The sequence below is a fragment of the Ailuropoda melanoleuca genome, chromosome 4 (genome assembly GCF_002007445.2).
Source record: "Ailuropoda melanoleuca isolate Jingjing chromosome 4, ASM200744v2, whole genome shotgun sequence".
Classification (NCBI taxonomy): domain Eukaryota; kingdom Metazoa; phylum Chordata; class Mammalia; order Carnivora; family Ursidae; genus Ailuropoda; species Ailuropoda melanoleuca.
In genome coordinates this window covers 85,419,633-85,445,661 of record NC_048221.1, presented here as the reverse complement: position 1 = coordinate 85,445,661, position 26,029 = coordinate 85,419,633, and the positions used below count along the sequence as shown (strand labels likewise).

At 38.0% G+C, this 26,029-nt stretch overlaps 1 protein-coding gene and 1 long non-coding RNA gene across 11 annotated transcripts in view; one reads left to right on the top strand and one right to left on the bottom strand.

Annotated features, from left to right (window-relative positions):
- Positions 1 to 336, bottom strand: part of LOC105241678 — a 2,075-nt gene extending 1,739 nt beyond the window's left edge. Inside the window, exon 1 of the long non-coding RNA XR_004624924.1 lies at positions 141 to 336. This is a non-coding gene — a long non-coding RNA (uncharacterized LOC105241678). The remainder of the gene's footprint in view (positions 1 to 140) is intronic.
- The window catches only part of USP34 (ubiquitin specific peptidase 34), a 236,367-nt gene that overhangs the window by 885 nt on the left and 209,453 nt on the right, over positions 1 to 26,029 (top strand). For 5 of the 10 annotated variants that reach the window (XR_004624915.1, XM_034659188.1, XM_034659190.1 and 2 more), the window contains exon 1: positions 17,088 to 17,178. The exons of 1 other annotated variant lie outside the window; for it this stretch is intronic. Coding sequence is in view for 7 of the 9 variants with exons in the window: in XM_034659188.1 (XP_034515079.1) it covers positions 17,103 to 17,178 (76 nt within the window). In the remaining 2 variants the exon portion in view is untranslated. Of the gene's footprint in view, positions 1 to 8,824; positions 8,901 to 17,087; positions 17,179 to 18,036; positions 18,104 to 21,930; positions 21,980 to 22,075; positions 22,113 to 26,029 lie in introns of those variants that run through there. 4 more of the 10 variants (XM_034659185.1, XM_034659186.1, XM_034659189.1 and 1 more) reach the window with 4 other exon arrangements.

The following is a 26,029-nucleotide window of genomic DNA, read 5'->3' as shown; positions in this document are numbered from 1 at the left end:
GCGTGCGGGCCTAGCGCGCCGGGAAGGTGCGCGGTGGCGCGGCCGCCGCGGCGCCTCGGGCCCAGCCCGGCCCGGTTACCTGGGCGCCCGAGAGGGCGCTGCTCGGGAGCTCCGGCCAAGCTGGGCCTGGGCGGTCTCACCTCTTGGAAAGTTTCCTCATTACAGGTGTCAATTAACGAAGGCACTAATGAGCCTTCGCCTCCTTCGTCTTGCCGGGAAGGTGAAGGGAGGTGGGGTCCGAGGACGAAGCTTTCCTCCGCAGTCCGAATCCTTCGGCCCTTCGGCCGCCCTCTTTGATTTTCAGCGTGCTGCTGAGGAGGCCTCTTTTACCTGCTAATTTTCATTAAACTCCCTGGGAGGAGGTTGGTGGTTTTCCCCTCCCTTGGGGGTGTGTGGGTGTATTAAACCTTTCTGCCAGCCCTGAAATAGCTGGAAATGAACTGTGATAGTCATGATTGGAACCTCCATACCTTTTTTTTTTTGATTAATGATGTTTCTTCTTAGTCTATCATTCGTCGTTTTAATGGTAAATTTTATTAAGGAGAGCACTGTACTACAGATAACATCCCGGGATAGTCATGGCCTGTCTCCTGGAATGAAAGGCCTTATTCCTTATACTTATGATTACTAAAGAGCGTACACTGATTTTTTTTTTTTTTTAAGCCGGATTCTTTTTATTTCCGACCCTCGTAAGATAGTATTTGAGCCTAAAGAAACAAGCTCTGTTGTAAGTTAACTACTTCTGGGCCCAAAGGCCTAGTTGGTTGAGGTGCATTAGATAAAAGATTAATTTACAAAAACTTGATTGTTGAGAAAATGCTCATTTACGAACTGTTTATGTGGGTTTTGGATTTATGTCCTGATATTTACAAAAACTTCCAAACTACCTCTTTTCCAATATAAAATGTACCGTCTTGTTTGTGTTTGAATTTTACTTGATTATTGGTGTGCTTGAATTTCACTTCAATAACCCAAGGCAATAATAAAAGTGGAATAGTTCTAGTTTACTTTGAACTATGTGTTTACTTTCTGACAGGTGGAAGCAGGTTTTGCACATGTTCAAACTGGACTTTCCTATATTTGTGTTATTCTAAATTTTCCTAGAATTTTAAGGTTATTTGTATTTATTTTGAGGAACGTTTACTTTTGGTGCAGGTGGTTTATGATATAGTGATTATGTAGATAAAGTCCTTGGTACTTATTTCAGTAAACTATTTCATATCTCAGATACAAGTTGTGTGATTATGGTTTTATTGAGAAGAGCATATCTTTGCTCTTTAAGGAAAAACTTTTTAATAATTTTTTGGTGTTTTAAGTTATTTTAAACTGAACTAGGAAAATTACCTTTAAACATAGAATCTAAAGAAACTAAATTGTTAATCTTTATTGTCTTTTGAAAAGAGACTTCGTGAGAGTTTTTATTGGAAGTTTACTTGGGAAACCCCTAGACCTTTGTTTAGAAGCACTCAAAAATGCAGTGGATTTATGGAAACTTAGAAATGTAGAGAATCTTGAAGTAGAATTTAGCTTTTATTACCTTTAATTATATAGTTAGTGGAACCAGGTTCGCAAAATTTGGCCATGCAGACCCTGTAAAAAACCTGCTTAATAAACAAGTAAGAAGGATTTTCTATTTGTATATAAGCCAGTGGTCTCTAAAAATACTTAGGACAATTTCTTAATATTTCCTTTAAAGCTCATTTTAGAAGTTTGCCTCCTAAACACTAATCTCACAATGATGCTTCCTTTAAAAACAAACAAAAAAAAAACTTTAGCAATTTTATTGGTACGTCATACCGAACTATTACAAGTTGATTTTTTTGCCCCTGTAGTTTCAAAATTGTTTTCATTTTTCTTTTCTGTAGTTCTTGTATCCCAAACATAAGACACTTAAGTTTCTTGAGAACAGAGGGTCTTATTTTATCTCATTATAGTAACATTTATCCATGACTAGGTAGAATCATCTTGGTTGGAACTTGATAAAACCTTTTGAAGTAGGTTGTGTGTCTTTCTTGAAATCTTGCTCACAGTAATTATTAAGTCTATACTTTTATTCCCCCAGAGGTTGTGCTCATCCCTCAGAGGATGAGCATCAACTCATCCTTGATTAGAAGTTCAGAGTTAAAGTCCCCAAATAATGTGCTTAGAATTCATCTCTCAGTATAACTCCCCATAAGAGTTTAACCAAGAGAAGAAAAAAAATACCAAAAATCTATTTCTTGTCAAATTTACCAATACTGGTGAAACTTGAAAGAAGTCAGCCTGGACACACTGGTATAATGTAAAAATTGTGTGCTTTAAGTGAAAGGGTAGACATAATGCGGATAGTACTGCTTTATATCTGGTATGCACAGAGGGTTTGATAACGGTAGGGACTTCAAATATTTACTTAAAAATCTGGCAGATCTAATTTAGTTAAAATAAAAGTTGGTAACAAACGATTGTAAGTAGTCTGCTTTTGTCATCAGTTTTTGATGAGAGAATTAATAATTACCATTTATACCTCTAGTCCTGCTGAGAATCTGAAGCTGTGAAGTCTCACCATGGAAACACACAGGTATACAGGCAGTTTTGCCTGTAGTTTAAGGACCCTTTGAAGCCTGTCCAAGGAACCAGGCTAAGAACCCCATAATAAGGACCCCCCACAACCCCTTTTAAATAGTCTGACAGGGGCGCCTGGGTGGCACAGCGGTTAAGCATCTGCCTTTGGCTCAGGGCGTGATCCCGGCATTACGGGATCAAGCCCCACATCAGGCTCTTCCGCTATGAGCCTGCTTCTTCCTCTCTCACTCCCCCTGCTTGTGTTCCCTCTCTCGCTGGCTGTCTCTATCTCTGTCAAATAAATAAATAAAATCTTAAAAAAAAAAATATTCTGACAGATACCCCAAAACCTAAAATTACATTTTAAAACAATGTTTGGCTTTAGTATTAGAATAACCATTCTCAACAATACTAACATTTAAGTTTCCCTTTTCCTTTCAGTGCTTTATTTTTATTAAGGACATTTTGAAGGCTTGGGATGTATTGACTTAATTTGTTTATCAGTTTGTGGGTTTGCATTCAGTTTAGGAATGGATTGAGTTAATTTGGCTACTCTCAGTTTGTGGGTTTGCATTCAGTTTAGGAAATAATTTTAAATTTATATTCCTGTGTTTATTCTGTTGAATTTTTATATTTGCAGCTTTTCTAGCTATTTTTGTGAACCAGTTTACTAAGTCCAGAGCATTTCTGGGTGTTGATGCGAAATTGGAGGCCTGAAGTTATGCTTTGGGCTATTACCGTAGCTATCTCAGTAATAAATTGAGGTCATTATTTGTTTGCCTCGGTAAAGTAAATTTCTGAGAGAAGACCGTAAATGGCTTTAAATGTAGATTTTATTCTATGGGTGTGTTTAGTGAATTACAGTTGACCAAATGTGGCATTTAAACAAAGTAGACAATTTATTTGTCCCTCCTCATCATCCTTGAAGATGGGCAGGAGCAAGTATTGGTATCTAAGTTTTAGAGGTAAAGAAATTCAATCTCAGAAAGGCTAAGTGGTTTGCCGGATAAAGATCACCTGTCACTTTCTTAGTTAATAGTCCTATCTAAGGTTGAACTCAGGATACTGTGATAACAGTATTTGCAGAATAATTCTGTTTGCATTATTTTTATTTTTTTATTTTTTATTTTTTTTATTTTTTTTTAAGATTTTATTTATTTATTCGACAGAGATAGAGACAGCCAGCGAGAGAGGGAGCACAAGCAGGGGGGAGTGGGAGAGGAAGAAGCAGGCTCATAGCGGAGGGGCCTGGTGGGGCTCGATCCCATGACGCTGGGATCACGCCCTGAGCCGAAGGCAGACGCTTAACCGCTGTGCCACCCAGGTGCCCCTGCATTATTTTTAAAGCAGAATACTTTATTGAGCAGTTTGTGTTGAGTACTTTATCAGCTCTTTGAGGTAGGTACTCTATCACCCTTTTCAGATAAGAGAACCAAGATTTAGGGTTTATGAAACTTCCTTAGAGTCATATGACTATATTTGGTGGAGCCAGGATTTGAACAGGTCAGGCCAAAATGGCCATGCTCTTGCTAGGTATGCTATGCTGTGTAAACTTTGATGATCTGTTTGAATGGAAGACATTATTGTGCGTATACTGTTTAATTGACAGAATAAAAAATTAGTGTATTTTTATAATATACAGTAATATTTATATATTAGTGTATTTTCACAACTTCAGGCATAATGCCATTGTACTTGCAGTAGGAATTTAAAAGCGGTGGTCCTCAAGTAGCTGAATGGAATCTAAATATTGTTAGCAATGAGCCCTTTAATAAACCATGCATTTCTAGGTTTTTTTTTTTTTGATATTAAAAGTATATAGGCACTAAATAATTAAATCATTAGTAACACTGTTTTTTGTTTGACCTATAATTCTAAAATTGGAAGTGATTTCTGAAATTGGAAATCTGATTTTACAATTTACAGAGTCTCAAATTCTGAATTTTTATTTGGTGATCTAGTTAAGTATCACTTAACTAATATTTGAAGTAGTGTTCATGATTTCAATTCATATATTTTTATAGTATAACTTAGTAATCGTAAAGCACTGCCAACATGCAGTATATATATAGGTTATCTGCATTGTCAGTGATAACTGTTAATGAGCTTTAGCACTGTATTCATGAAACATGTTAATGTTTCTTAAATGTTTAATGATAGTATCTATAGATCTGATTTAAAAGTTTTTCCAATAGTGTGTACTAATAATTTTTACATTTTCAGAAAGAGAAAGAAACTTTACAATAATGGCTTGACCAGGGTGTGACAGACCCTAGCTAAAGGGGTTGAGCCACCTTTATCTTTTTTACTTTAAATTTTTCTTAATTATAAAGGTTGCATATTCTCATTGTAGCCATACTGAGAACTGTAAATCTGTCATCCAGTGATGATTCCTGTTGATGTTTTGAAATATTTTTGGCACACATTTTAATTTCTAAGGATGAGATATATGTAGTTTAATACCTAGCTTCAACCAATTTTAATGTTTCTTGTTTCACCTGTTTTGTTTGATCATTTTCCTTATTAACCTTTTTTGAAAACCTACTTTTTGTATAGTATTTCATTTTGTACAAGATTTAATATTTTCCTATTGTACATTTGTTTCCAGTTCTTGTTATAAATAATGCTGCAAATGAGCATCCTGTATATAAATCTTTTAATTACATTATTTTTTTTTAGATAGATTTCTGGAAGTGATCGCGGTGTCAAAAATATAAGCATACTTTTGTTTATATCGTCTCCTTGCTCTTCAGAAAGGATATACTGATTTCCATTAAGTGTTGTCTGCACAGTGTGGGCACTTGTACTGAATATTATCATTATTTTGGCGAAAATTGTAATAGCCAGTTACTAGTAGGTTCAAACACTCATATTTTTATTGGCTGTGTGCATTTTTTAGTACTTTGTGTTCTTTTCCTACTTTTTAGGTTTTGTTTTGTGTAATTATCTTAAAAGAGTTGCACACTTGCTAACTGTAGCAACCCTTGGTCATACCACATCACCACATATATTTTTTTCTTGTCCCCCCCCCTTTTTAATGTGGTCTCTACACCCAGTGTGGGGCTCAAATTCACAACCCTGAGATCAAGAGTTGGATGCTCTGCTGACTGAGCCAGCTAGGCGCCCCTTTCCTGTTTTTTTGTTTTCTTTTTCATTTTGATGTTTTTAATTATAGGTCTTTAAAAAATGCTTTATATTGTGCAGATTATTCTGCAGAGTTTTCCTATCTAAAAGACAGTATATGATTATCATATTATCTGCTTAAACTATCATAGATCTTCATTGCCTGAAGAATAAAACTAACTTCTTAGCCTGACACATATCATAGCACAATTTGGTCCAAACTCCTCTTCCTAGCTTCATATCTCACTTTTTTGGTGAGGCTCTCTTAAATCTTTCCCAACCTCTCTTAAAATAACTTACATCCTTATATATATACTTACATTATAGCCCCCCCCCCCGCTTCCCCCCCCCTTAATTAACATCAGCCGCCTTTGCTAGGTGATGAACTCCTTAGAGTCAGGGGCCATGTTATCTTCTTTTCCCAGTCCCTAATATAGTGCCTTGTAGCGAGTAGGTAAATATTTTAGTTAATGAAAGGTTTTTGTAGAAGGATGTGATTGCTTAGTTAAATCAGTACTCTTGGGCCTGTAGTCAGTAATGACCGATTTTTTTTAAAGTAAGCTCTACATCCAATGTGGGGCTTGAACTCAAAACCCCAAGATCAAGAATTACTTGCTCCACTGACTGAGCCAGCCAGGTGCCCCTAATCAGTAGTGATTTAGATGTGAGAGTTTCTGGCTGAAGTATGCTGTAGATGAGGATTATATCATATATGCTGCTTTTTATTACTTTAATCCTGAGTTACTAGGCATATGCTTATAAAAAATACCCACCCTAAGCAACTATATTCTAAATTAATATGCATTGCAGAAAGGCAAAAATTAGTTGTTTCTACATAGGTGGTGAGCTTTGTGTCTATGATGAACTTTCAGTAAATTACTTTTATTTAGGACTTTGTATACCAGGAAAACAATTGGACTTACTGCCTTTTAATGTGATTAACACCTGTTACTGATATTTTTCTCTCAAATTCCATAGAAGTTAAAAATATTCTCCAAATATGTTAATTGACTATTGATGTGGTATAAATGTGGCCTCTTCTTGCACTTTCCTTAACTGTGGTTGAAGATTGGTTTCTCTTCCTGCTCTGGCCATAAACTCTTCTAGAAAACTTAGGTTGCTTATATCCCCTGGAAGAACGTACTTCTCTAGCCATTGCTGATTGGATTCCAGGTAGACTCCTGACCTGATGGATTGGTGGGGCTGCTGTTGATCAATCAGATTTCTCCTGTCAGAATGTTTGAACCAAAGAGCCAGGTAGCTCTGAGCTGCTGAACTAGTGTGGGTACTTTGGGAAGCTGATGGGAGGGAGCAAAAACATTGAGGAAGTGGAGGCGGCTGTTTGCAGAAGAGAATTGGGGCAAATTTGTGGAAACTGTTGACATGGAAGCTCCATAAAGAGATGGAAGATAACACCGTAGTGACTTTCCAGTACTGAAGCTAGAGGTCCTTTGGTGCTGTCTCCCCTATACATACCATTTGAGTTAATGTTCAAGCAAAAGTTTTGATTCAAGTACTGTGCTTTGACGAGCTTTCCTGTATTGGAGCATATATACCTTGTGATTCATGAATAAAGTAATAAAAAGCAATGTATATGATATAGTCATCAGCTACAGTATACTTCGGCCAGAAACTGAGTACTTCATTATAATCTGGCATAAGTTCTTGGAACATTTTGGGCAAGTGTCGTCATCTGTAGTGTTTGGTGGCAGGAGAAAAGCTGAACTCCTTTTGTTAATTCTCTATCAGGATGTTTAATCTTTTTCAAAAAATGCGAGTAGCTTTGTTGTTTCTGGAAAAGAAACTTTTTTTTTTTTTTAAGAAAAATCAAATAGTATAGAAAATAAAATGAGGGAAATCTGAAACTGCTTACCAAAGAAATTGTCCGTGTTTTAATAAATATCTCGTAAGTCATTCTTGCTTTCCTTATATATAGCTTTCCTTATACATACTATTTTGTATAAAAAAGCTAATTACATTTTTTTTTTTTTTAAGATTTTATTTGACAGAGAGCGAGAGTGTGCGTGCATGAGCGGCAGGGGGAGGGGGCAGAGGGAGAAGGAGAAGCAGACTGTCCTGCTTAGCAAGGAGCCTTACTGGGGGCTTGATCCCAGGGCCGAAGACAGACACTTAATCTGAGCCACTCAGGTGCCCCAAAGGCTAATTACATGTTATTCTATATTTCTATATCATTTTTATTAAGATGTAGGCATCTTTTTATGTTAATATGCAGTTACATTATAATTTTTAATGGCTTCAGTGTAGTATTCCATTGTTTGGTCCTACTGTAACTTAACCAGTCCTCTGTTGATGGGCATTTGGGTTTTTGTAAGTCTTTGTGTTATTGTCTATTACCTCGAATGTGGTCTGTGAAGTCAGATTACTGAGTAGCTCATACAGCATGTCTGGAAGGAAATTTGACAATTGTGCTAAAATCTAACAATAGAGCATCAGTATATAGGCTTTATAGTCTTAAAGTGTTTGACTCCTAGGTCTGTGGGGCTATTCTCGCAATGTGCATTAGCAGTTTAGCAATGTGCTGGTTCTTAACCACCATAAGACAAAATAGGAAAATAGGTCCTTTTATTCTGGGTAATTTTGCTGCCAAACTCGTGAACCATTTTCTGATTACTGAGAAGGGCTCAGTAACCAGTGATGAATGTATAGGTATAAGAACACAAGCTCAGAGTAAATTTAGACTTAAAATGCTAAGAAAAATAGGGATTTTGAAGTTGTGTTTAAAGTAAAGAATATCATTAGGGGATAACGGGCCCACTGTTTGGTAGAGTGACATAATGGTGGTCAGCAGAAACTTGTTTTATTCTAATCGTACCTTGTTTCTATTTCCCCTCTAAGAGGAGTCCCCAAACCTGTAGGATAAATGGTATATTAAGAGGGAATCTAATGGAATTTTTGTTAGTGGTGTTAAGAGTTAAAAATCTCAATTTCTGGGCAGATTGCATCCAGTGAAGGTGATAGAGCTATGGTTGTGTGTGATTGTGAAGCTTTAGCTAAGTTTCCTGGAGAGCAGAAATTGGCAAGTATTGTCATAGGTTATTTTTCCCCCCTTATTTTGGGAAATACAAGAGAAACTTTCCACTACTGAATAATCACTTAGTAGAGAGCAAAGTGATGATAAAAAAAAAATTGGCATGGCACTAAGTAACTTAAATAAATGTCATTTTTTCCCCTTTGCTTTAGAAACCAGTATGATAAAACAGGAAATGCTGCTATAGGTATGACCTTTTTTGATTACATCAATGTGATAGAATCTGATGCCATCCTGGTGGAAAAGATGAAATGTATTTTTGTTGTTGTTCTAGAGGGACTTGGCTGGTGGCAGCCCACAGGATCTTGTCCTTAATTCTTTCCTCTTCAGGATTTTCAGTAATGATCTCTGGTTTATAAACTATTTCTTGGAATGGAATTGTCCCTATTTCAGGGGAGTGAGGGTGACTTCAGAAACTCTTCCTTTTTTTTTTTTAAATTTTATTTATTTACTTGACAGAGATAGAGACAGCCAGAGAGAGAGGGAACACAAGCAGGGAGAGTGGGAGAGGAAGAAGCAGGCCTCATAGCAGAGGAGCCTGATGTGGGGCTCGATCCCATAACGCCAGGATCACGCCCTGAGCCGAAGGCAGACGCTTAACCGCTTTGCCACCCAGGCGCCCCTCATTTTGAACTGTTTTATAGATTGGAGTTCTATGTAAGGTTTCTTTTGGGGAGAACAGGGTGTAGCTGCTTGTGCCTGGGTGGTTCTGATTGTTAAGCTTCTGTCCTGGGCTCAAGTCATGATCTCCTGGTCCTGGAATCAAGCCCTGCACTGGGCTCCCTGCTCAGCGGGGAGTTTGTTTCTCCCTCTCCCTTAGTCCCTCCCCCTGCTCATTCTCTCTCTTCCTCTGTCAAGTGAATAAATAGTCTTAGGGAAAAAAGAAAAAAAAAAAAAGCTTGAAAGCCATTAACAATATTACATGGGTGCTCAAAAAGCCAACACAACCTAAAACTCTTCAAGTATTACAAGGACTGTGTGCAGATTACAGGAGGTGGTACTGCAGTGCTTGCAGTTAGAATACTGTGTTGAATTGTATACAACACACTGATAATATACTTCTGAAGCTATTTGAACATTGTGTAATTTCACATATGTTCACTGAACCTCAGAAAACTCCTGAGAAATGGAATGATTTGGCCAAGGCTACATAGCTAATAAATAGGAAAGCTAGGATTAGAATTTAGTTATTATTTCTATTCCATGTACTTGTCACCAATAAGCTTTTTTTTTTTTTTTTTTTTGGGAGAAGCTTGACGGAGTTTGAAAACTCATGAAAAACTGACAAAGGAACTGTGGAGAGATTAATTCTGGTTTAAGTGGATTAGGCAAGGTTTCAAGGAAGGTAGAAGATTGAGTTGGGCCTTTAACTGCTTGGAATAGTTGCTGGGAATGAGGGGAATGGAATGGTTTACCACAATTTGTGATGTAGCCACTGCTAACCTCATCCCCTTGGTTTGCTTCTCTCACAGATGTTGTTTGCTGCCATCATGAGCCTTTATGTATTCCTGGAATTTATCACCTTGCTATGCCTTCAAGTCTCAACCTGTTACTTTTTCCACAGAGGCCTTTCTTGAACATCCAATCTAAAGTATTTCTGGTTCTTTTTTTTTTTTTTTTTTTAAGTGTCTGCACACTCAGTGCGGGGCTTGAACTCATGACCCCAGGATCAAGAGTTGCACGCTCCTCTGAGCCAGCCATGTGCCCCTGAAGTAGTTCTGATTCTTATCCTTCGTAGCACTTACACAGTTTAGAGTTGGGTATTTTTTGTTTACTTGTTTTATATCTTTTCATTTTAGAGTTGGGTACTTTTTGTTGACTTGTTTCATGTCTTTTCATTTTATAAAAAGACTATAAATTCTGTGGTTGCAATTATCTGTCATATTAACTAAGTTTCATAGTGCTTGTACATACTAGGAGTAATACTTATTTGTTAAAATGTGTGAAAAATCTTAAGATCACTGTAGGTGGGTAATGGAACAGAAGTCAGGGTAGGCTGGATGTGGTGGTTTTTCCTGCTTTCTGAATCTACTTGGATCTATTACATACTGTCAGTCCTTTTGTGACATCCTGCTTACCACCTCCACTAATTAAAAGGTGCTCCACTGAATAAAAAAAGAAAAAAGCCCTAATTTTGTTAAGGTGTGCGTTTGTTTTTTAATTTCTGAATATCCCTCAATATTTACGTCTATGGATTAAAAATGGAAGATTGGGAATTACTTTTTGAACCCAGTAGGACTGTGTTGCAAGGACCAGAAAGAAGACAGCTTCTTTGGTGGAAATGAGGATTTTTTTTTTTTTTCCCTCTAAGTTTTAACCAAGCAGTTCAGGTGTGTGCTGTCTTTGGGTGTGGTCTACTCTTACTCTGTGGATTCAGAACATCATCAAGACTTCATTCCTTTTTGGCTTGTTCTCTGTGCTTCCTTGGTTCGACCTCAGTTTGGCCCTTCTCATGGTAGCAGAAATAGCTACTTCACCATCTTTATACCACAGTGTTTGGAAATCATTTTTTTCTTTTAAAGGCTTTATTTATTTATTTGAGATAGAGATTGAGAGCGAGAGCTGGGAGACAGAGGGAGAGTTAGAAGCAGGCTCCCCACTGAGCAGGGAGCCCAATGTGGGGCTTGATCCCAGGACCCTGTGCTCATGACCTAAGCCAAAGGCAGACGCTTAACTGGCTTAGCCACTTAGGTGCCCCTGGAAATCATGTTTATGCTACACAGAGGAAAAGAATGTCTTCTGAAACCTGTATAAAAGAACAGGGAAGCTTTTCCCAAAACCTCGATGGCAAATGGCATTTCATGTATCATTGGCTTACATGTCATTGGACTTATTCCTGAAGTAGAGCTCAGAGTGGATGGACTTTGGTTGGCTTAAACTAATCATAACCCATTCCTGAAGCTGATCCCACCCAGACCTCATAGCTTAAAAAAAAAAAAAAAGTTCCCAAAAGGAAATTTGGCAGGTTGTGACCAGGAAGAAGATGAGATTGTTTCTGTGCTCATGGATATTTAGTTAGTACATTATGCTATACTGAAAACTTAATACTTTTTTTGTGGTCTTAGAACTTGAAATCAAGGATTAGTTCTCATCTACATTGACCTGTTTGTAGATTTCTGAAAGTGATGACAGCTACATAGGTAACCAGTGTATAGAGTTTGTTTGGTGAATTTTTGTTTTCTGGACATCTATACACGGATATGGTATGGGACTTTCCTCATTACTTTGGCCTGGAAAGATTTGTTGATGCTGATGTCAGTGTGCACATGTGGAGTTCTCATCTCCATGGCAAACTTCTGGATCTCTTTGAGTGCTCAGGAGTCACACTTGCTGAAGCCCACACCGTGGATGCACTTGTTAATGTTGATGGTGTGTTCTATAGTCACTATCTTGTTGATGGCAGAATGGCTCTCCTCGCCACCCTTCTTTGTGGGAGCCTTTCTGCTTGGCCCAAATTGGAAAGTTGAAAGCCATTTGTTTTTTTGTTTTTTTCAAAAACTCTTTAATGTTCTATTTATATGTACATTATTATGTACATTATTTTGTGTGTCTTACCTTCACTTTTTCTTTTTTTTTTAAACCTTCACTCTGTGTTTAAATATTCAATATATAAAAAAATACATCGAATGTTTAACATGTAAAGCATTGTGCTGGACACTGTGGTAGATATAGAAATACATTTAGATGTATATTTCCTCGTAAGGTTGGAGTCTAGTAAAGATGAGGTGGTAGGATGGTAGTTGAGAGATTGATGTCTGGAATCTGATAGACTGAGTTAAAATGCTATTCCTGTCATTTATTAGATCTCTGGCTTTCCTTAAGTTTCTTAACCTCTTAATGCCTTCTTGCCTTCTTCCTTATTTGGAAATGAGGCTGATACTTAAATCCTCACAAGATCTCTATCAAGTGTAATTAAGGTAGTAAGATAATGCATATAAACACTTAACAAAGTGCAGTGTAAGATAAACTATTCGTGTGTGTATGTGCGTGTGTGTATGTGCGTGTGAGAGAGCGAGAGAGAGAAGGAAAATGGTAAATTCCATAAGAACATAAAATAGCTGAAGTGCAGTGAGAGGAGTTTAGGTTTTGGTAAGATTGGAGAAGTCTTCCTGGAAATTTGATAGAATTTTAGTTGATCTTTGAGCAACTTTTTTCTAACTGATTAGATTTGGAGAAATGGTTATTTCAGTAGTTTTGTAGGAATAGTAAACATAGTATGACTTCCTTGAAACTTCTCAAAGAATTGTCTCTGGTTTATATTCTTATATTCCTCAAGGACCTTCCTCTTCTAGGCTCTTTTTTCCTCCAGTGTCTTAAAGTTCTCTTTACATTAAGCTTCTGAAATCTGGCTTCTGTTTTTACCTAAAAACTATATTGTCCCGGGTCACCAGTGGCCTCCTGTTTACCAAAGCAAATGGGGAGGTTTTTTCTATAATTTTCACATTGATCAGTGCTTTCCCTGTTTCACTTAATTGTTTGGTGCTTATGGTTGTGATATATATATAATCATTGCAGGAAGTTTTAAAAAATACTGACATCAATAAAACGTTCATAATTACTTTGTTAAAATTTTGGTATATGTGTATCATTCCAACTAATTTTCTATGAAGATATAAAAATGAATTCATAGTTACTGTTCTTTTTTTTTTTTTTTTAAATGGGCATTTTCTCATATCCTTATGTCTAAGAACGAAGTTTAATGGCAATCTGCTCCTAGTCTTTGAATATAACACGTATTTAACTAGTGTTTTCCTGTTAGCCCCCCTCCCCCCAAAACCAAAAAGCACTGAAAATGTCCTTCAGTATAGAAATCTGGATCATGTTCTAGGTTTAAAGGTAAAAACTTTTAAGGCTTCTGATTACTAAAAACCTAGAAAGATTTTATTAATATATACCCCGTCAGTGGTATTTGAGAGTGCTTGTTTATTTGTATTAGATGTTCTATTTAAAAGAAAAATCCAGGGGCACCTGGGTGGCTCCATTGGTTAAGCATTTGCCTTCAGCTCAGGTCATGATACCAGGATCCTGGGATCAAGTCCCACATTGGGCTCGCAGGGAGCCTGCTTTTCCTGTCCCTCTGCCTGCCACTCTGCCTACTTGTGCTGTCTCTCTGTAAAATAAATAAAATCTTAAGAAAAATCCATATGGTAGGGGGAAAAAGATAGAGTTGCTGTCTCAAACTGTTTGGTTTCTGCAAGAGTTTGGATATTGAGAATTATTGCATAATTTGTATGGACATATTTGGTTCCTAAGTTAAAATAGTGAGTGGTCTGTTATTTAGAAAGGCTTTTCTCACTCTGAGACTAGATATTTGATTAAATTTTTTCTAGGGCATCTGGGTGGCTCAGTCGGTTAAGCATCTGCCTTCTGCTCAGGTCATGATCTCAGGGTCCTGGGATCGAGTCCAGCATTGGGCTCCCTGCTCAGCAGGGAGTCTGCTTCTCCCTCTGCCCCTCCTTCCCTCTCTCTGGGGCGCCTGGGTGGCACAGCGGTTAAGCGTCTGCCTTCGGCTCAGGGCGTGATCCCGGCGTCGTGGGATCGAGCCCCACATCAGGCTCCTCCGCTATGAGCCTGCTTCTTCCTCTCCCACTCCCCCTGCTTGTGTTCCCTCTCTCGCTGGCTGTCTCTATCTCTGTCAAATAAATAAATAAAATCTTTAAAAAAAATTTTTTTTTCTAGATTTAATGGATTTATTTAATTTTTAATCTGTCTAGAATTTATTTTGGTTTAAGTTATGAAGTGGGGTCTAACATTAGCTTTTCCAAACTGTTACTCAGTGGTCTTAGCATCTTTCTTTTTCCCAGTGATTTGAAATGCCACTTTTGTTTTATATATTTATTTTTAAAGGTTTATTTATTTTAGCATGAGAGCAAGAGCCTGTGTACAGGTGGGGTGGGGGTTGGGGTGGATGGGGCAGAGGGAGAGAGAATCTCCAGCAGACTCCCCCACTGAGTGCGGAGCTTGATGCGGACGGAGCTAGATCTCATGACTCTGAGATCATGACCTGAGCTGAAATCAAGAGTTGGATGCTAAATTGACCAAGCCACCCAGGTGCCCCAACTGTGCATCTTAATTCACTGTATTCACAGAATTATGCAACTATCATTACTGTCAATTTTAGAATACTTTCATCACCTCAAAAAGAATCTCTGTACCCTTTAACTGTCACTTTGAATCCTCCATCCTCGCACCCTTAAGCAACAATCTATTTTCTTTATGTATTTGGTATTTTGAACATTTAATATAAATGGAATTATAATATATTGTCTTTTGTATATATTGACTTCTTTCACTTAGCACATTTTCAAGGTTCATCCATGCTGGAGTGTGGATTGGTACTCATGCATTTTATGGCTGAATAATATTCCATTTTATTTATTCCATAAACACATTTTGTTTATCCATTCATCAGTTGATAGACATTGGGTTCTTTTTGATCTTATGAATAATGCTTCTGTGAACATTTGTGTAAAAAGTTTTTCTGTAGACTTAAGTATTCATATTCCCTTCAGCAGTGTATTAGGGTTCCAGTTTCTCCACATCCTCACCAACACTGGTTGGTTGGTTGGTTTTCAAATCAGTAATCAGTTTGTTCAAATCAGTAACAAATCAGTTTGTTCCTTTGGTGGGATTTTTTTTTTTTTTTTTAATGGATGGGAATACGGAGGCAAATACTTGGTATTTTGACTCTTCTAGCCAGCCTATAAAGTGGTATCTCATGGTGCTTCTGTTTATTTTTGGGGAAATAACCATTCAGATCCTTGGCTCACTTTTTGTTATTTGTCTTTTTATTACTTAACTTGTGTGAGTTCTTTTATATTCCAGACTTAAGTCCCTTATTAGATAGGATTTGCAAATATTTCTCCCATATTGTGAATTATCTTTTTAGTTTCTCAGTAGTGTCTTTTGAAGCACGAATTTTTAAAAAAAGATGTATTTATTTGAGAGAGCGCATGCGCGCACGCAGGGGGAGAAGCAGAGGGAGAGGGAGAGAGAATCTTGAGCAGACTCCCCACTGAGCACGGAGCCTGACATTGGGCCACCTTGAGATCAGTACCTGAGCCGAAATCAAGAGTCAGTTGCTCAACCACTTGTACTGCCCAGGCGTCCATGAAGCACAAAGGGTGCTCCCCCCCATGGATTTTATTTATTTGACAGAGTGCATAAGCAGGGGGAGCAGGAGAGGGAGAAGCAGGCTCCCCGTTGAGCAGGGAAACTGATGCAGGACTCAATCCCAGGACCCTGAGATCATGACCTGAGCCGAAGGCAGATGTTTAACTGACTGAGCCATCCAGGTGTCCCTGCACAAAAGTTTTTAATAATGATGATCAATTTGTCCATCTCCTCTGTTGCTTGTACTTTTGTGTCCTATTCATTGCCAGAATCCATTGCCAAATCCAAAGTCACAAAGACCCTGTTTTCTTCTAAGAGCTTATAGTTTTGGTTCTTATATTGAGGCCTTTGATCCATTTTGAGTCAAATTTTTTGTACGTAGTTTGAGGTAAGGTTTCAACCTCATTCTTTTGCATGAGGCTGTCCAGGTATTGTAACACCTTTTGTAGGAAAGACATTCTCTACTGACTGGTCTTGGCACCTTTCTTGAAAATCATTTGACCACACATAATTTATTTCTCCCTGTAGTAAACTCTCAATTCTGTTTTACTTCCCTCTTTTCAATCAGGATATCTTTTATTTCATATACCCCTTTGTTAAATCTTTACCTTCATTTGGCTCTATCAGTGGTTCTCAGAGTATAATCTCTGGATCCTTGAGCGTCTCAAGGAGGCTTTGAAGGGGGTCTGAGAGGTAAGACATTATTTGCCTTTGGTTGATATTTTCACTGATAGCTCAAAGGCATGGTAGGTAAAACTGCCGGCCACATTACAGGAAATAAGGCTGTGGTGATGTAGAAAATGGTTGGGGTTCGGAGCTGATGGCCAAGAAAGAATTCTTGAGATGTCTTTTATGCAAAAAGGTGGTTTTATTAAAGCATGAAGACAGGATCCGTGTGCAGAAAGAGCTGCACTGGGGTCATGAGGAGTGACTGATTATATGCTTTCAAGTTGCGGTGGGGGGCAGTTAAGGATAGCGTTAAGTCTCTAAGGAATTTTGGAAGCAGGGTTTCTGGGACCTCGAGGGGGCTAGCTATTGTTAGGAAAAGGTCGTTTATTACTGCCTAACAAAAACTTAGTCATGAGACCCTTCAGTTGTGTATCGGTGGGTCATATGCTTGGGGGATGATTGTTGACATACATCTTGGGGGGTAGAGAGAAGGGACGTTTCCAAAAGAATTTTTGTATGTTAAAGAAGACTTAACAGGATCTGGGACGGGGTGGTACTGGGATAATGTTAAGCTAAGATTGCCTTTTTCCCCTAGCAAAGTGTTAACATGGAGGCAGCTGAGTGCCTAGAGGAAAGGAATGTCACTCTGCCTGTTTCATGGACTTGTCAATGGGTTGTAAGAAGTAAGGAAATTTAATACTTCTTTTGCCTTTGCTTCCCACATTAGTGGTACTAAGTTAATGTAATCTTCATTGCCAAGCACTTGCTGTTTGGCAGGTGATGTCCTTGATGAAGCAGTGATAATTTTATTAAATCTCACCTCTTGTTTACATACATGTCTTCATATATGCTGTGATGAAATGAGCACATATAAAGCATTTCTCCTACATACTGCAGTGTAGGATGGTTGTCTTAAGGAAGTGTGATCATATGATTGAGTTTTAAGCCAAACAAGCTGCTCTTTTCATGACACACAGTTTTTAGTTGAAAGAATGATTGACTCAGAGGTTATCCAGATTTGGTTATTTGGCAGACATTTACTGGAATGAATGAAGCAAGCATGTCACTTCAAAGAAGACAGTGTTAGTTGCCAGAGATAAAATTGAGCTTTCAAGAAAAAATGAAAGTTTTGGAAAATTTGTACCTGTCGCTGTGAGTTGGAAAGCTGCCCAACAGAGTTTTGATGAGAGTGAGGGGAATATTAATGATGTAATTTTTTGATATTCTGTAATGAAATATGTCACCATTAGAAAGATCTGTATAACTTAGTGTAGTATTTTCCGTAACACCATTGCATGATGTTACAAAAATATTTATGGGCTAAAGTTCTTTTCAGGGAGTGAGATAGATCAATTGATGGATTTTAATGTAACAGTACTGATATGATTTTAGATTTCATATTTCAGCTTAATCTTTAAGAAATTAACAGTCATTGAGTTTTGGTGTAATATCAAAGAAGAATATCCAAAATTATCTGATAAAGCTGTTAAAATACTTCTCTTTCCATGTTCATATATTTTAAGGATGGACTTCATACACTTCACTGAAAACAATATATGGCAACAAAGAGAAGGCAGATGCAGTTAATGAGAATCCAGCTGTTTTCTAGTAAGCCAAACCCTAAAGAGATTTTTAAAAATTTACAAACTTGTCTCAAGCCATTGATTTTTTTTAATAACAGAAAACAGGCAATGAATTTATTGTTTATAAACTAACACAATAAATATTGAAAGAAATAGGGGCGCCTGGGTGGCTCAGTTGTTAGGTGTCTGCCTTCTGCTCAGGTCATGATCCAGGGTCCGTGCTCAGTGGGGAAACCTGCTTCTCCCTCTCCCCGAGCTTGTGTTCCCTCTCTCGTCGTCTCTCTCCCTCTGTCACATAAATAAATAAAATCTATTAAAAAAACCCCAACAACCCACCTGTTTAAAACAAAAAAATGTAAACATAAGCTCTTTGAAATCTTCAGTTTCTGAACATGTAAGGCAATCCTAAAAACAAAAAGTTGGAGAACTGCTGGGCTGCATATTAAAATTTTCTTCTTTACTCTGGTTTGTATTATTCTAATCCTTCAAGTGTGGAGATTACCCAAAGTTTAGTCTTTTGCTATGTATTTTATGAAGAAGTTGAAGTAAGGATTTTATCTGCTACCCTGATTGTATCATCTTTAGATAACTTTGAGTATATTTCTAACCCTGACAAATTTTTGAAGCATTAGTCTAGTGTCCTTAATTTTGTGCTAGACATTTCTATTTAAGTATCTTCCATTGTTCTCAAATTTCAACAAAAGTGAAACTGAATCCTTCTTCTTGTTCTCTTATTTATCACGTTTGCTTCTTTACCAGAACCTTTCTTAATGATGTGAATTTCTCACACTGCAGCCTATGTTAGTGCTTTTACTGCTTTTCAGACTTTATAATGGTGCCTCTGGAAGTTTAATGTACATATGAATCACTTGGAGATTTTCTTTAAAATGCAGATTCCAACTCTAGCAGTCTGGAATTTTGCCTGAAATTCTTCATTCCAGCCAACTTCCAGATGATGCTGATGCTGTTGGTCCTTGGAACACACTTTGAGTAGCAAGGCCATAGAATACTTTTCATTTATTCCATCCTTTTTTTTTTTATACTGCTGTTGTAGTGTGTTTTAATTACTTAGATACAGTATGATTTCAGTCTTCTTAAATTTGCTAAGACTTGTTTTGTGACCTAACGTGATCTCTCCTGGAAAATGTTCTCTGCGCACTTGAAGAGAATGTCTGTTCTTTTAGATGGAATGTTCTGTGTATGTCTGGTCCATTTATTCTAAAGTATAGTTCAAGTCCAGTGTTTCTTTACTCATTTTTCTGTCTGATCTATCCATTGCTGAAAATGGAATATACAAGTCCCCCACTGTTACTGTAATGTTTTCCTTTCTTTCTTTAGATCTAGTATTTGCTAAATGTGTATTTAGGTACTTGAGGCTTACATAAAACAACTTAGCAATAACAGTCCTTGTTAAGCAGATAACTTTATTTCAATTGTATATAAAACCTCTGCCCTTTTACTGGCATTTCCCTCAGTTTTGTTTTTGATGCTACCATTTATTTTTTTTAAGATTTTCTTTATTTATTAGAGTGAGAGAGAACATGAGGGGGTGAGAGGCAGAGGGAGAGGGAGAAGCAGACTCCCTGCTGGGCAGGGAGCCCGACGTGGGGCTCGATCCCTGGACCCTGAGGTCATGACCTGAGCCAAAGGCAGATGCTTAACCTACTGAGCCACCCAGGTGCCCGCTCCATTAATAACTTTTTATATCCTGTATCCATTAACAAATTGTAGCTATCGTTATTTTTAATAGTCTTGTCCTTTAAGCTTTTGGTAGAGTTAAGTGATTGACATACCACCATATTATAGCAATAGATTATTCTGAATTTGACCAGATACTTACTTTTACAAGTGTGTTTTATATATATATACATATATATATATAAATATAAATATATATATATATATTTTAAGGATTTTATTTATTTGTGAGAGTGTGCAGATGGGAGGCAGGGGCAGAGGGGAGAAGCAGACTCTGCACTAAGCGGAATTTGATCCCATGACCCTGAGATCGTGACCCGTGCTGAAACCAAGAGTCGGATGCTTTGACTGACTGAGCCAACCAGGTGCCCCAAGTGTGTTTTATATTTTCATGTACTAATTAGTATACTTTCATTTCAACTTGAATTCCTGTTCGCTTTCTATAAAGGCAGGTGTACTGGTGATGAACTCTCTCAGGTTTTATTTTTCTGGGAAAGTCTTTATTTCTCCATTTCTGAGGGACATCTTTGCTGGGTAAAGTGTTCTTGGTTGGTCCTTCCTTCCTTCCTTTGGCAGTTTTTTTTTCTGTCAGCACTTATTTAATGGATCATCCCAGTCTCTCTGGGCTTATATGAGGAACTTTTTCTCTTTTATTTTTTTAAAGATTTTATTTATTTATGAGAGAGTGAGCACAAGCAGGGGGAGCGGAAGACAGAGGGAGAGGGAGAAGCAGGGTCCCAGCTGAGCAAGGAACCTGATGCGGGCTGGATCCCAGGATGCTGGAATCATGACCTGAGCCGAAGGCAAATGCTCAATCAGCTGAGCCACCCTGGCACCCCAATTTTTTCTCTTTTAGAGGTAGTTTTATTATAATACGTATTGAAGATGTTTTTGAGTTGAAATTTTTCGAAGCTATGAGCTTCATGAACTTGAATGTCCAAATCTCTAATCACATTTGGGAATTTGTCTGCTGCTACTGCTTTTTTAAATAAAATGCTGCCCCCCCTTTCCCTTTTTTCTGGGACTCCTCCAGAAATGCATGGATTATTTCTTTTAATTGTATCCTATAGTTCCCATAGGCTTTCTTCAGTTTTTTACTTTTGAATGTGTAATTTCAAAATTACCTACTCTCTACAGATTGTTCCTTCTGCTTGAACATGTCTGCTATTGTTGGATTTTATTGCATTTTTATTCATTGTGTTCCTTAGGGCTACAACTTCTATTTGGTTCTTTTTTATAATATCTCTTTTTTTAAAACTTCTCACTTTTTGTCTGTGTATCGCTCTTCTGATTTTGTTGTATTGTCTTTCTGTGTTTCTTGTGGGTCACTGAGCTTCCTTAAAACAACTATTTCGAATTCTTTATCTGACAGATTGCAAATTTTTATTCTTTGGGGTTGGTTACTGGAAAATTACTATTTGGTGGTTTAATATTTCCTGATTTCATGTTCCTTGAAGTTGTGAGTTGCTGTTTTGCATTTGACAAGACGTCACCAGTTTTTACTGACTAGCTTCAGGAGAGCCATACCTTCTCTTAGCTTGTTGTGGATTCTGAAGTTTTTTCAGACCTTTGCTGGTCTGGATGTTCCTCATTTCTTATTTTCCCTTGGAGGGTATTCTTAAGTTTGTATGTTTTTTCTTGATCCTGCAAAGCTAAGACGAATGTGACAGTCTCTTGTTTGCTTTCTGTAGGGCAGTGCTGAATTATCAAGTTTGTGTGCTTTCTCCCAGTTCTGTAGAGTCAGGATAGCTTTTTGCACTTGTTCACTAGCCATCTTCAGATGCTCGTGCTCTCTCTGCCCTTGGGGGTGAACACAGGGAGCGAGCTGCAGAGTGAGAGCACGTATGGGTTAGGTGTGTGGAAAGTTGGGGCTGACCGTTTACCAGTTGGCAGCATCCTCAGACAAGGCAGCTTGTGGGTGGGCTTCCCAGTGAAGTCTGAATTGCAGTTAGTAGGTTCCGTATCCCATTTTATATCTTCTGAGAGCCCTGCTGTTCTTCCAGCCACTCCCCCACAGTGCTGTAGTACACCTCAATATTCTGGGTAGGGTAAGAATGAAATGGGTCTCTGTCAGTGTCACACACAACTGGGGAAGCTGCGTGTTCACTTACATGGTCTCACTTTCCCCCAAGGAAGAAATCGCAGGTTAAGAAGATCTCTACTGACACTATGCTGTGGGGACTATGGGGAAAGGGTGTGGCAGGTAAAGTGAAACTTTATTTTACCCTTTTCAATGTGTTCTATCTTGGATTTTTTTGTTTGTTTTTTGTTTCAGTGGTGTGGTAGAACTTCTCCACTGGACTCCCAGACTTCTTGAAAGGCACCGTTATGTACAGGTGATTGTCAAAATCAGTGTTCTTTGGGAGGAAGATAGTAGAAAATTCCCATTTTTGCTATTTTGATGACCTCACTCTTGGCTGACATGCTTTATGCCACACAGACTTAGATTTGTCTTTTGTATGGTTATATCAAAATGGAAATAAACTTTATGTACGAATTGTATCTGGCATTTTTTTTTCCACTTAGCGTATGGTTATAAGCTATTGTTCCTTATTGTATCAGTAGTCTGTTGCTTTTTAATGTTGAATGGAATTACTTGTGGAGATACGCATGCATGCACATGCACTCACTCTCATGTATGTATATATAGATCGATCTACTCTTTGGACACTTAGTTTCTGGTTTAAGGCACTTTAAATAATTTGTTGTTTTGTTCATTGTATTTTTTGTGTTATGTTTGGTGACCTGCGTATACTAATTCTATAGATTCTGGCTGCTCTGCAGTTTGTAGTTACTGATGTCTCTTTAATTTTTTTAGTATGTAATTCTTTTCTGTTTTCATTTTTAAGGATATATTTTTAGGAGTCATTCCTCAGTCAGGATAGCTTAGTGGTCTTGCTGTTTTTTTTTTGTTGTTGTTGTTTTAAGGACTGATTTAATCTTTAGGGTCCCATCTTCCTTTTTTTCCCTTGCTATTTGTTGAAGAAACTGCTGATTCCATGGATCATTCAGACATAGAGGTTTTTCAGTCTGAATGTTGCTTATTGTATCCTTGTGTAATTATTTAATGTGTTTTTCAGTCTCTTCTATTTCTGTAATTTGATTATTAGATTTAGAGAGTTGATCAGATTCAAATTAGGTTTTTTGGCAAGACTGTTTAATAGGATATGTTGTATTATTCCATCAGAGAGCACATAAGGTCATGTTGTGTGTTTTGTAATGCCAGCAGCCATTGCTGTTAGTAGCAATGAATTCTTTAAAATATTAACATTTGATTTGTGATAAGTTAGTCTTTTTTTTTTCTTAGAATCATCAAGTTATGTAATTAAAACTTAACTTTTGGGAGATTATTTCATACCAGTTTATAAAGAGCATCCTTGAGGCTCCTGGGCTGCTCAGTCAGTTAAGCATCTGCGTTTGGCTCGGATCATGGTCTCAGGGTCCTGGGATCGAGTCCCATGTCTGGCTCCCTGCTTAGCGGGGACCCTGCTTCTCCCTCTCCCTCTGCCTGCCACTCCCCCTGCTTGTGCTCTCTCTCTCTGTCAAATAATTAAATAAAATCTTAAAAAAAAATAATATCCTTTTTTTTTTGTTAACTTTTTTTTCTTTTCTGATGCATAGTTTTTCATTGTCAGGATGGGTTTATGTTGTCCTCTATTGACAGACATTCAAGTTTTTTGTAATCTTCTGTTAATATGAACAGTGCCATGTCGAAAATCCATGAAGGTTATTTTGGGGGGGGGGGATGTGTAAGAAAAAGATGATTGAGGTGCGCCTGGGTGGCTCATTCAGTTAAGCACTACCTTTGATTCAGGTCATGATCCCAGGGTCCTGGGGTTGAGCCCTACGTCAGGCTCCTTGCTCGGTAGGGAGCCTTTTTCTTCCTCTCCCTCTGCCTGCCGTTCCCCCTGCTTGTGCTCTCTTTCTGTCAAATAAAATCTTAAAAAAAAAAAAATGATTGAGGGGTACCTGTGTGTTTGGTTGGTTGAGTGTCTGCCTTCGGCTTGGGTCACGATCTCGGGGTCCTGGGATCGAATCCCATGTCGGGCTCCCTGCTTAGCGGGGAGTTGGCTTCTCCCTCTCCTCGTCCCCCTAGCTTGTGCTCTCTCTCTCTCTCTCTCTCTCTCTCTCTCACTCTGCTCTCTCTCAAGTAAATAAATTTAAAAAAATAAATGATTGACTATTCAGAGGTTCAGTGTATTTTTAATTTTGGTAAATATTCCCCGATTTTTTTTCACTAATGTATGAAAGTACCCATTTTCTCCGGAGTTTACCAACTCTAGGTATTAGTTAAACTTTTGCAAAGCATTTCAGTGATGTGTTTGAACCGTGTTTGTATCATTTTTCTTTTTCTGGCCCATTCTTCTCTAATCTTTTGTTTGAGCTTAGAGAGATTACCCTACAAAGGCTTCCTAGTTCGTAGTTTCTTTGAAGTTTGCTTTTTTGTTTTTGTCCTTAGTCTAAATGTCTTATATCATCTAATGTATCAGTTCAGAATGCTTTAAGAATGACAGTCTTTATTTCTGCCATCTTTAATGCTGTCTCATATTTCAGTTGAGTTGAAAGTCTCCCAAACTAACACATATTTTTAAAGTATTTCATCACTTTATATATTTAGATTTATTCATGTTTATTTCCTTCATTACCATTTCTTTTTCTTTTTGCTCCTGTTACTCCCCTTTTACCCTTTCTTTTGAGGTATCTTTTATTTTCTATCTATCTGTTAATTTTTTTTACTTTTACATTCAGGCATGGTCTCCGATGGTAATCAAACATATTCACCATTACTCTTGAGGTAGGTTTACCTGGGTATAAAATTCTAGATTTGCCACCATTTTAACATTTTGAAGGTTTTATACTGTTCTTCGGATCAGAAGCCTGCTTCTCGCTCTTGATTATTGATACTCCAGGTAGCATCTTTTTTCTTTTGGAGCTTTATTAAAACTTGCTATGACAAATTTCAAATATATACAGAAGTACACAATACATTTTTTTTTTTTTTTTAAAGATTTTATTTATTTATTTGACAGAGATAGAGACAGCAGCGAGAGAGGGAACACAAGCAGGAGGAATGGGAGAGGAAGAAGCAGGCTCATAGCAGAGGAGCCTGATGTGGGGCTCGATCCCATAACGCCGGGATGACGCCCTGAGCCAAAGGCAGACGCTTAACCACTGTGCCACCCAGGCGCCCCAGAAGTACACAATACATTTAACATATGAATAGTTGAAAGTTGTTTGACAATAGTTCATCCAAGTTCATAACTGTATAGTACCTTCTTAATTGCTTATGTTTATTTAGTTGGCCCTTTGACTAGCCTTTTATTTATTTTAAAGATTTGTTTTTAAATTTTTTTTTTTAAGATTTTATTTATTTCAGAGAGGGAGAGCAGACACAAACAGGGGGATCAACAGGCAGAGGGAGAGGGAGAAGCAGGCTCCCCACTGAGCAGGGAGACCAACGAGGGGCTTGATCCCAGGACCCTGGGACCATGACCCAAGCTGAAGGCAGATGTCTAACTGACCGAGCCAATCAGGGGCCCCTAAAGATTTTATTTAAGTAATCTCTACACCCAGCATGGGGCTGGAACCTGCAACCCCGAGATTAAGAGTCACATATTCTACTGACTGAGCCTGCCAGGCACCTCTGAATAGCCTTTTAAGCGTGTCTTTAATTCCAGTGTAGTTGTACATCATTTAACACTTTACCTTTGAGGCAACACATTTTAAGGTACTTATGGTTTGCGTTTAATAGAATTTCTGACTGCATCTTGTTGCATTGTTTAGTGAGTCAGTCCTTAAATTTATTAGCATCTTTTTTTTTTTTTAAGATTTTATTTATTTATTTGACAGAGAGAGAGACAGCCAGCAAGAGAGGGAACACAAACAGGGGGAGTGGGAGAGGAAGAAGCAGGCTCCCAGTGGAGGAGACTGATGTGGGGCTCGATCCCAGAACACCAGGATCACGCTCTGAGCCAAAGGCAGACGCTTAATGACTGAGCCAGGCGCCCCTAGCATCTTTTTTCTTTTTAAATAATCTCTCTGCCTGATGTAGGACTCAGACTCGTGACCCTGAGGTTGAGTTACATGTTCCACTGACTGAGCCAGACAAGAGCCCCAAATTATGAGCATCTTTTTTTTTTTTTAGTTATTTATTCATTCATTTATTTTAGAGAACATGAATGAGGGGAGGGGCATAAGGGAAGGGAGAGGGAGGGAATCCCAAGCAGACTCCACGCTGAGCGTGGAGCTGAAA